This window comes from Pempheris klunzingeri, chromosome 17, assembly GCF_042242105.1.
Source record: "Pempheris klunzingeri isolate RE-2024b chromosome 17, fPemKlu1.hap1, whole genome shotgun sequence".
NCBI lineage: Eukaryota > Metazoa > Chordata > Actinopteri > Acropomatiformes > Pempheridae > Pempheris > Pempheris klunzingeri.
In genome coordinates this window covers 3,270,007-3,281,090 of record NC_092028.1, presented here as the reverse complement: position 1 = coordinate 3,281,090, position 11,084 = coordinate 3,270,007, and the positions used below count along the sequence as shown (strand labels likewise).

Genomic DNA, 11,084 nt, shown 5'->3' with positions numbered 1-11,084 from the left:
ATTGCCTGCTACATCAATCTGGCTATAACAGAGAGCCATTTCCTAGTCGCTGCCCTGCCCTGCTCCTCTTTGTTCGGAAAGACTGACAGCCAATTGCGGCAGATATCTCCCTCTCATTCTCCAGTCCTGGGAAGTTTCAGACATTTTAAACAAAAGGCAAGACCCGAGCTGCTGGAAGAAGTTTTTGAAATCATTTTCCAGACCAATGGAGGCGTTGGCCTGAGTGCTTTGGGGTCTATGGGTATCCTCTGGGGACTGGAAGGCAAGCTCCTCGCTCTGGATGCAGCATCAGGACTGACCGCCTGCCATGGTAGATGATGGTAAGTGGTTGGTGGTCACAGGATTCTCTTGTGGAGGTGGAGATAGCGCAGGAGGGTGGGCAGATGATGGTTCAGTGGGGATCTGTAGCACTGCATTTTACTGGTTTCTCTGGTTGGACAGTGAGCGGAAATTTCTGTCAGCTTCTCTTTCTCGTTTCTGGATGTTTTCTGATGGTAAAGAGATTTAAACTTATCTTTGATTCTTCAAACATACAGACAAAGAAGCTTGATCCAGATTTAAAGGTGGGAGTTTCTTACATTGTTTGCTTCTTATTTCCCTGCTCTTTAACCAGTTTTCCACTGGAAATAGAGGTAGTGTATGTTGGAGCTACATGCTTCAGGAAAACTAACATATGTAGCCCTGACATTATTAAAGAGGACATGTGTTGTTCCATGAAGCTGATTTGGGGGGAAAAAAATCACCATTTTAACAGTTAATGACAGCTAATTGTGCAATAATTGTCTCTATGATTAGAGTGCTCACCACTAGCTTCCTGATGACAGTTATCTGCGCTTTTGTGCTTTATGCACATCATGTATCATGTTACTCCTGGTAAAATGTACTGTATTATGCATTAGTCCTAACTTTCTGTGTGACAAACAGAGACATATCCTCCCTCCTAGGCTGATTCTTATCCCGCATTACTTCCACACAGTCATGCCAGGCAGCCCAGAGAACATCCCCCTGGGAGAGTGCACCCTCTCCCAGTCCAGGGACGAGCTGACGGCCCCGAGCCGCACAGAGAGCACCGTGTTCAGTCTGTCCCGCAGCGACTCCCTCTGGACCACAGAGACCTCTCAAAGCAAGTGTGAAGTCTTCTGGTTCCCTATCCACCTCATGTCCACTGGAGGCAGCTTCCTGGCATGCGGCATCATCATCAGCGGTCTGTACTTCGCCGGCCACTGCAAGAAGGTCACCAACATCCTGGGACCAGCCCTGCTGTCCATTGGGCTGATGGTTTTTGTGGTGGGTGTGGTCCTTATCCCCATCACCAAGGAGAACAGGAAGCAGTCAACTATGAAGAAGCCCCTGAGTTACTACAGGCCTCCGATGTTCAATCTGTGATGATGCGGGCGCTGAAATGTCGTGTTTGGAAACTTTAACTTGAAGAGCACAACGGATTGTAATGATGCTTTTCAGCATGGGAGCCTCTGTGGATGCTAATTACTATAAGACTCTGCGTGGTGACATTTATGTTTATTCCTCTGATTTACCAGGATTGAAAACACTAAGCGCTTATCTCAGTCTCACGTGTGCATGGCAACATTTGCATCAATAACCGCTGCCAAAAACAGGGTGAGAGCACAAGGACAACAATGTGCTTTATAAAATGCAGTTATTTACACACAATATAGCAAGAAGGATACTAGAAAGCAAACTGTCCTCATGAATATTTATGAAGCAAAAGTGGTCAAGGGGGATTCCCTCATGTCGTGTGGTACAGTATATGCCAATTCATGAATAATTAAAGGTTGTGAGAGCCTGTGATTGTCAGTTCCCGGCTTACTTTGTCTTGGTGTGTCCACTGAACTGAGTCACTGAAGGAGGCGTTGAATGTGAATGCGTTCATCCTCAAATATATGTAAAGTGAAACAATTTGACTACCGTGACCTGAAAGCACATTTTCATAGGGTTTAAGTTGTACGTGGCAGCAGATTTTAATTAACCCCTTCAGACCCTGTATCCATCATAATGGACATAAAATATTCATTGGCCATTAGAAATGCAGTAAAAAATGGACTTTGGCCAAGCAACTATTGATTGTATTCAAAGCAGCTATAATCAGTATGGAATCGATCACTTGTATCTCAGATTTAAAGAAGCTTTGTTGGCATGAGTTTTAAAGTTAAACGCACCTTATTGCTAAATTACATATTGTTAAATAATTATGATAATAGATAATCACTGTTGTCAAACCTACCAAGAATGATCAGGAGTTACCATTGTCCTTCCACTCATTGTTTTGGTTCTCCAGGCCACAGCTTTACTGTTTTGGTTCACTGTCGCCGCTCCCATTGACATTGTTTTTTTGGCCACAGTAGATGTTTTCAGAGATCAAATCAGAGCTAAAAGGAAAGTTAATGACGTCAGGTCAATGCAGATGTTGCTCCACATCTGCTAGATTTGTAGAGAGTGAACTGTGATCAGTTTAAAAGGTGATAACGTGTCAGTGTCTGTGTTTGCAGTGTTTGTCTCCGCTGCTCCCCAGTAGGGAAAAACTTCTGACATACAAAAGTGCTGATGTGTCAAGGTGAGGTGTGACACAAGACCAGCAATATTCATTTGTGTGTGTGCAGGTTTCACTTTCGTGAACTGTGTGTAATCTTAAGATGCTAAACTTATCATAATCAAAGTAAATTGGCGTTTATTTTTTCGATGAAGCGATAATCTTTTACATTTTTTGAGGTTAGCATAATCAGTCCTAAATGCATGAAATACAGATTTCTTGTGGATATTGAAAGTTAATTCCATGACTATAGAAACAGAAGCTTTATCAGCAAGAGTTTTAATATTCAATTCATTTTTAACCACTTTAAGAAATCTTATAGAAGTGAAATAATAATAGGGTTATAGTGTTTAAATTCAAGATTCAAGATTCAAGAAAACTTTATTTGTCCCCAGGGGGCAATTTAAGGCACATGTGAGCAGCAAAGAGGCATGTAAAAAACAAGGCACAAAATAAGAACAATAAAGGCAGGTAAAAATAGAGCCGCATAATAAGAATAAAATAATGTAAATAAAATAAAACCCAAATAAAGTGGTTTAGAACATATCTTCGCTATCAAACAGCAGCCTTTTGTACATGCATCATACTCAGAGAGGCTGACTCATGGAGTATGTGTACCTGAATATTAATTTGAAAGTCAAATTCTATGTTCAAGTCCTGTGAGCCCTGGATCATTTGCATCGTGACAACCACACTGCATTATGGTGGACTTTGAATCTGGCTTTCTGGCCGGTTCACTGGTGTCTTTAGAGAAGTGGCAGCACAGGAAAGGAAGCTGCCAGTGTGTGTAAGAGGAGTGATCAGCCCGGAGAACACCTTGTTTATCTGCACTTTAAGGTGGGGCGTGTCTCTGCAGGTGCGCTGCCTCCGCTCAGGTGCACAGGGTGAAGCATCCTCCCGTTATACATCCTGTAGGAGCTGGGATGTGTCCACCATGGACCTGCTCAGGTGTGTAGGTGGCTGCGTGCCTTCATTTTTGGGCGCCGTCGTGCTTGATGTTATCGGCTTGGTCCTCCTTTTCGTCGGTATATTCGCCAACCTCCGCATCGACGGCCGCTTCTATGGCGACTTCTTGATCTTCACGGGCTCCCTGGTCGTCTTCTTCAGCCTGGGCTGCTGGCTCATGTGGTACGTGGGGAACGTGCAGGTGTCGGAGGACGACGGCGGGACGAAGAGGAGCAGGATCGTGCAGTTGGCCAGGAAATTATCCGAGAGGTTAAGCCAGAAAATAAAAGGGGAGGAACGCGTGAAATGTGTCGTGGATGAGGAGCGCAGCCAGGTGGGATCACCTCCTCACACAGCCGGCCGGGTGACATGGGGCAGGGCCACGGCCTACCACAACGAGGGGTATGATGGCTGTCTGGACTCCCCTGATGTGGAGAAGAAAGTGGAGAGAGAGAAAGAAGATAAGGAAGAGATCCCCATCACCATCTGAATGGGCACCTTCATATAAAACTGGTTTTTAATGTGGCCATGCCTGCTTTGATAAATAGCAAAGACTCAGCTTTTCCATGAAGGATCCTGCTGCAGAGAATATTATGGCTGTCAGCAGCTTTCTGCAGCCCAAACGTGATGGATGGAAGTTTTTTTTATTATTATTCTGACCAGTACTGTATTTCACAGGCCTGTCATTTCCCTACAATTACCTTGGAAGTTTCTTGGAAATAATTTTATAGGGAAATGAGGAGGAGGTGTTCACTTGGTGCACTTTCAGTGTATCAATTCTGATCAATTGCTGGTGTAACCTAGAGACTGTTTTAGTCTGTTCATGTGTCTTTAGTGGGTGTGAGTGGGCAACGTCCAGGGGCCCCAGACCCTAAGTGTGCATGATGTCCTAATTAGAATATGGTCATTTAATTAGTTCTACATGTGTTAGTTAATATTGTATTTACCACTGAAGCACATTATACACTGAAATGATGAGGACCTGAAGGCAACGCCACCATTATAATCTTGAAGTCGGGTCTTACTGTAAGAGGGGTCAGCTAAAGTTAAAATCTAGTTTTATTTTTCCAGTTTATGTTCTGTTATGTGCTTACATGGTGCATTTTGATAAATAGTGTGCTTAATGTTGAAATAGTAACCCATGCACAGAGAGTAGAAGAAACTTCCTTCAGCCCACAGCCCTCCGGTAGCTTAATCCAGCCCTGCTGCCAATGAATACAGGAGTGAATACTGAATCTCTTTTGAAACTAGGATCCTCTTTAAAAAAGTGCCCCCCACTGTTTACGGTTTGTAAAGTAATTGTAATATCAGGTTCCTTAAAGCACCTAATTCTTTAGGTGCCTTCCTCCGTGTCCTCATCAGTACCATGTCCCTGTTCATGAAGGCCTGCAGTGCCAAAGCTCTGAACCATGACTATCTTTTTCCTTCTCAGGAGGCTGTTGTGTCCGTCCAACAAGAGGAAATGTTCCTTACTTGATAGTCCTCCACTATATCAGTCTTATTTACTTTTTCACAAATGCTTTGCTACATGTTCCAAATCCACTGGACATATACTACTCACTAAAAGTTATATATATATATATATATATATATATATATATTACTATTATTATTCGGCTTTCAGGTGAAATTTCAGGATGAACCTCCACTGGAGGCTTCAAACAGGAAGTCCTCAGACGGAGGTGTTCACTGAGCTTAGAGGGTCACAGAGTGTCATCAGGAGGTTGGAACAGTGATACAGAGACTGGAAGAGTCACAGAAAGGAGAGGAGTGGACGTCCTTTGGCCACGTCCCAATTTATTGAGACACTGAAAATGTTTTGTTGTGGTATACCTACCACTGTTGTTAGATTTTCTTCAAATAAATTGTTTAAGATGAAGAAATTACCATTGCATGCTTCTTAAACGCCCTACTTTCATGATATAATATCACTGTAGCATTCACTTTTTACATTTTCCATATATTTCACCTGAAAGCTGAATATCCCTAACTTTTTGTGAGTAGTGTATATTCCTACTCACTGTAGCTGCTTCCACAGTGCAAAGTCATGCTGATTTGCTGTCAAAGCAACACAAACACTGGTCAGACTGGTTTGTCTCAGTGGTGAGGTGTTGGTTAAACAAACCGGAGCAGCCCTCAGCAGAGGATCATGTGTGACTCTGGGCCCTGTACTGTATATCTACCAAGTTGCCTGTCATTTCTCTACCGACGCCTCAGACACTGATCCTCAGATTGGAGTCACACCTTATGCAAATGTGACAACTCTGCCAGGGTTTCGTTTTTAATAACTGACGCAGCTTCTAACAAATACAGGGTTAGTGTGACTGACAGCCTAATGCACTAATCAAACTGGTGACAGCGTTACAGTACTAAAATACCATCCACTTGGTAGGCAGGACAGCGAGTCAAAGCTGTACAGCAGAGACAAACCATGGCAGCTTGACTGGTCAAACAAGGCGCTCACAAAGAAGTTTCCATTACGTGTATTTCCTCTTTGTGACTGTCGCTTCACAATAGGTGTCATTATAGTCATGCACAAACCGTGGATTAACAAATATTTAGGGAAGGTTTGAATGCAGTGTATCCACCCTGCAGAGCTGCTCCCAAACCAAACAGAGAGGGTAAATATATTTCCTGGGATAAATCTCTGAACTCAGTGGGAGTGAAGTCAAGAAGAAGCTTTGAGTGGTCTGATAAAAGACGCAACACACTGATGCAGCGCCGAATCACTGTGGTTTCATTAACTGAACAAAAAGATCAGGGGGGGCAATTAATTAATACGGGCTTATCGCTGTGTAAACACGAGCTCAATGGCTGCTGATTACCAAATATATGTGCATAAATCTGTCACACAGGTTACAGACATGGGGTTGATGTGTCACATTAATGACATAAAAGGTGAGAAACAAGTCAGCCCCGTAAAGGAATGAAGATGGACTGTGGGGCTTCCGGCTGCTGTCAAGGAGCAGCACAACCTGATGTTGTGGTTGGATACCAGTCTTGCCACTAAGTCTTGAGCTATGAAAGAAATGTAAGGTGTGCTGCGAGTGTAAAAGAATGATTCAGAAGACAGGAAAGCACACTACTGGAGAGACTTGCCCTCGCTCCTTTCAGAACCTTCAGACAACATCCACCCGTCCACCTCACCCGGCCCGACCATGAACCAGGGGGCATGCACCAGGTGCGTGGTGGTGATGGCTGTCATTTTCGACGTCGTGGGCCTCATCCTCCTCCTCATTGGGATCTTCGCGCCTTTGAGTTTCTGGGACTTTTTTGTGCTGTCCGGACCTTTGTTGATCTTCCTCAGCACCTTCTTCTGGATATTCTGGTACCTGGGGAGCCTCACTGTGTCTGAGGAGGACCTCAACCTGCACAAAGACGGCATACTGTGACCACAGCATATGGGACGCTGGGCTCAGTCAGTGCTGGCCAAGTTGCTGGATTCCTTCCAAACAGCAACATGATGATGAGGAGGGACTGAAGCAGAGGTCTCGTGAAAAATCATGAATTTGTGAACCTGTGGCTCCCTGAACTCCTTGAGGTTTTGCCTCTGTGAAGGATATGTGATAAATCCAAAGCCAGGCCCAACCAGAGACATATTTGACTAATCCCAGGAGATTAAAAAGAAACCCTATTCCATCCTTTGACTTGAGGGTGAAAACAACTTGTCATGTTGTACATGGACAGCATTGATTCCGGGACTTTGTTGGAGTGGAAAATGTATTTCTCAGCACTTTAATTGGGAGGGAGCTTTTATGAGCAGCACCATGATGATACTGTCTGCTTTATTTATCTCTCTGTTATCACTCTCATTACTATCACCTGTGTGCATTGTTACTTGATATTTACCTGTCAACATGTTGTGCATGTTCATTTTGGAATTAGTAAGTAAACATGCTTTAAAATGACTGTTGTTGTGTTCTTTGTGAGGCTGCTCCTCCATAAAAACTAGCCAAACAGGCACTGTAGGTTTTTGCTCGGGGTTATTTTAATAAGATCCACCCAGTGCAGAGCTCAACGGAGAGAATAAACACTTTCACTCAGGCAAAACTACTCAGGTATGTAGAGAGACAGAAAACAAGTTCCTTCACGAGACAATGAAGCTCCAGCACCTCATTACACATGCCAAAGGGTTTGGCCAATTAGCAGTTTTCCCTCAGAAAACACTCCAAATGCTGTACGATCCCTGCTGCAGTTTGCTCACCACAACAGCCAGTGAGGAGCATGAAACTAATACTTCTCCTCCAAGCCAAATTCTTCCCAGCCTTAATCAGCACTCAAGGCACCATTAGCTCCCTCAGACATGGAGAGTGTTATTAATGTGTCCATTTGGTTCCTGCCCCTGAGAGAGGAAATGGAGGAGAGGCGTAATGGGGCTCTCTCTCTGCAAAGAGATGGAAACCCTGCTGCTCAGCCCCTCCTGCCCCGCGGGACACCGCCCTCTCTGTTGTGCTTAAATCCCCAAGTTGTCTTGATGGTATATGTCGTTATAATCTTAATCACAAATGTACTCATCAGCACATACTGTAATAGCATCTCCCGTGAGAGACATGGATTATGAGAGCAATGAGAGCTCAAATACAGAGTACATCCTGATTGGCTGTGCTCAAATCAAATAACACAGCACGAAGGTGCATATATATACTGTATATCTTTGTCGGTACAGAGCAGGTGCTGAGCAGATATGAGCTTGTGTATCCCAATCATGTGGTTTGAGAAAGCTTTGAGTAATTCCCATTAGCTGTGCCACAGCGGTCACTGCCCTTCCTGGGCTGTAGTGAGAGTGGGGCTGTCACTAGTGGGCAAATAGAGAGCACTACATGACACACAGATAGATGGTTCAAATGTTTAATATTTCAGATGTAGGTTACTGAATGGCTTCATTTAATAATCTGTATGAATTATTACTGGCAGTCTTAAAGCAATCAGTGTGATGTGTGTGAATAAAGATCAGCTCCATTATGCAGCTCATGTTGATATAATCTGCACTCCACCGCTGCTATTTAAGAGCAGATAGGTGCTGGTGCATGTTGGCGGTGGGCAGGTAAATCAGACTTATGGCAGGTGATGAAGTGATGACACTGCTCTGTTTGTGAACACTACTTCAGCCTAAGAGCCTAAAATGGCTGGTGAGTTCATGATGTCATCTTGGGAGGATTGTGATGGTGCATGTCTCCCTCCAGTGGCTGGCAGACTTCAAGTTAGAAGTTAATGTGACCAATTCATGGGCCCTTCAACTCCCAAAGTCCCAAAAGGTGATTCTTTTTAGCTTGTGCATAAGAAGATCTGGATCTTATGGGAACAAGCTGATTATCGTGTACACTCTGTAATTTTTTCTCTGTAAATGAATGCCATCTATGTAGAATATTAATACTGGCCTTGTTTTGACTGGTGTTGTCTTCAGATGCTCTGCTGTATCAAAACACCTGTGTGGGTGAACAGTGGGTGGTTTAAATTCTCCAATAGTACACTGCATAAACCAGTTCATATGAGTTCCATGCTGCTTACCTGTTAATGCAACAATAATCCATAATGTAATGTAGAATAGTATAATACCTCGGAAGCTTTTGTACTACAGAGAGACACATGAATTTATAGTAAATTATTTTGTGTGCAAAAACTAATAACTTGTCTTTAAGCTAATAACAAGATTTAAAAAATTACCTTTACTGCTTTACTTCCAGGAAGGCAAAAGTAAAACCATGTAATTCTGTTTTCTGTCAGAATTATAGACTTTAGGCAGAATTTGCTTCAGTTGTACTGCTATACTGCACAATCTGCCCACATTAAGACTCATATTCTTGTCTTTTCAGAGCCGTCATCAGATGTGGTGTTTTTAAGGAATCACTCTTTCTATCAACGTTGTTACCAGAATTTCTTGGCATGACACTGAACATTGTATAGGATATAGGATAAGAAGAAACACACAGTAGGTCCAGTGGATGAGCAGAAACTGGCCGTTAATGTCAACACTAGATTAAATATAAGCAATTACAGAAAAACAATGATGTGAATAAAATACAGGAGCAATTGAAATCAGTCCTTATCCTTAAGGGTTACAGGGGGGGCCGGAGCCGACCCCAGCGGACGTTGGGTGAGAGGCAGGGTACACCCTGAACAGGCTTCCTCACAGGGCTGACACATAGAGAGAGACAACCATTCACACTCACACCTACAGGCAATTTAGAGTCTCCAATTAACCAAACCTGCATGTCTTTGCACTGTGGGAGGAAGCTGCAGTACCCGGAGAAAACCCACATAAGTATAAGGAGAACATCCAAACTCCACATAGAAAGGCCCCAGGTTCAAACCAGCGGATTCAAACCTGGAGCCGTCTCGCATGCACAGTGCTGCCCTTTTTAAATGACTTACAAAAAAAAATTAAAACAGACAAAAAAAAACAGAGAATTAGAGAGGCTTGAAGTTAAGAGTGTTTGAGATTATAATTTCATTATAAATCACTTAAACCATTGATTGCTTTAAAAAAAAATGAAGAGTTGAATGAAAAAGTCATTTTAACTCTATTAAGATGTGATGACCTTAGAGCCACAAGGACTTTTCTCATAAGTGGTAGAGGATAAATTCACATTCATTTAATGAGTCAGTGTCAGTGTTTTCTTATTATTTCTGTCAAGAGGAACAGGCTCAGAATGCAGGGAGCAATGTTTTCTTATTTTCTATCAAATTAGTCCTGATGATGGTCCAGTGTTGTTTTTGTTTGGCTTCTGTGGGCAGTTTATGTCCCTGCAGACTTCAAATGGTTCCTCTGTAATAAGATCATTATTCTTTTGTTAACTAACCTTGCTGCATGCAGTGACAGCAGGCTGTTAACGCCTGATCATTACTTTACACCTTGTCAGAGGTGTTATCGTCTGACAGAAGCCTTGACTGGTTGCACGCGCAAATAAGCACGCGCGCGCACACTTACATCTACACACGCACGCACGCACGCACGCACGCACTCACGCACACACCACTTCCGCACACACAGTCCTCGTGTTTACAAACAAGTGGCCTACAGATGGCAGGGTCACTCACCCTGATGATAACAAGGCCTGCAGGCAGCACCGGATTACAAACCTGCAGCCCCAGCAGAGCAATGTGAAGCAGCTCTGTCCGTCCGTCCGTCAGGACAACAACATTTGTTCGGACTGATTACAGACTGTTGCGATGATCATTTAAAAGATAGCTTCCCTCATCATTACAAAGTGACAAGATGCTGCAAAAGGGGCAGCGTGTAAAACCAGGCATGGATTCTGTAGTGGAGGAGGAAGACCATCATGCACTGTGGCTTTGCGCTGCTGCGACGGGGAGACAGAAGGGGAGCTGGATCCTGCAAAAACACCCTCGTGCACATGGTTGTTTCTTGGTTTTAATACACGATTAGTCGGTGATATCGATGCTCGATTACAGATGGTCGATACGATTTCGGTGTAGTGGTTATTGTGACTGATTGCACGTGTTAACTGGTTACTCCGTTCCCTTCCTGTGGGCTGAAGAACATCCATGCCGCTTCTTCTTTCTCACCAAGCAGCATATGCGCGTATTGCTACCCATCAACCGACCTTGAATGTGTCCTCGGATTAATTCT

At 43.6% G+C, this 11,084-nt stretch overlaps 1 protein-coding gene across 1 annotated transcript; it reads left to right on the top strand.

Moving 5' to 3' along the window:
- The first annotated feature begins 978 nt into the window (after positions 1 to 978).
- LOC139217378 (phosphoinositide-interacting protein-like) lies at positions 979 to 1,388 on the top strand. The gene has a single exon (XM_070848720.1). It carries the CDS (start codon positions 979 to 981, stop codon positions 1,384 to 1,386), a length of 408 nt encoding a protein of 135 aa, XP_070704821.1. The 3' UTR covers positions 1,387 to 1,388.
- The last annotated feature ends 9,696 nt before the right edge of the window (positions 1,389 to 11,084 follow it).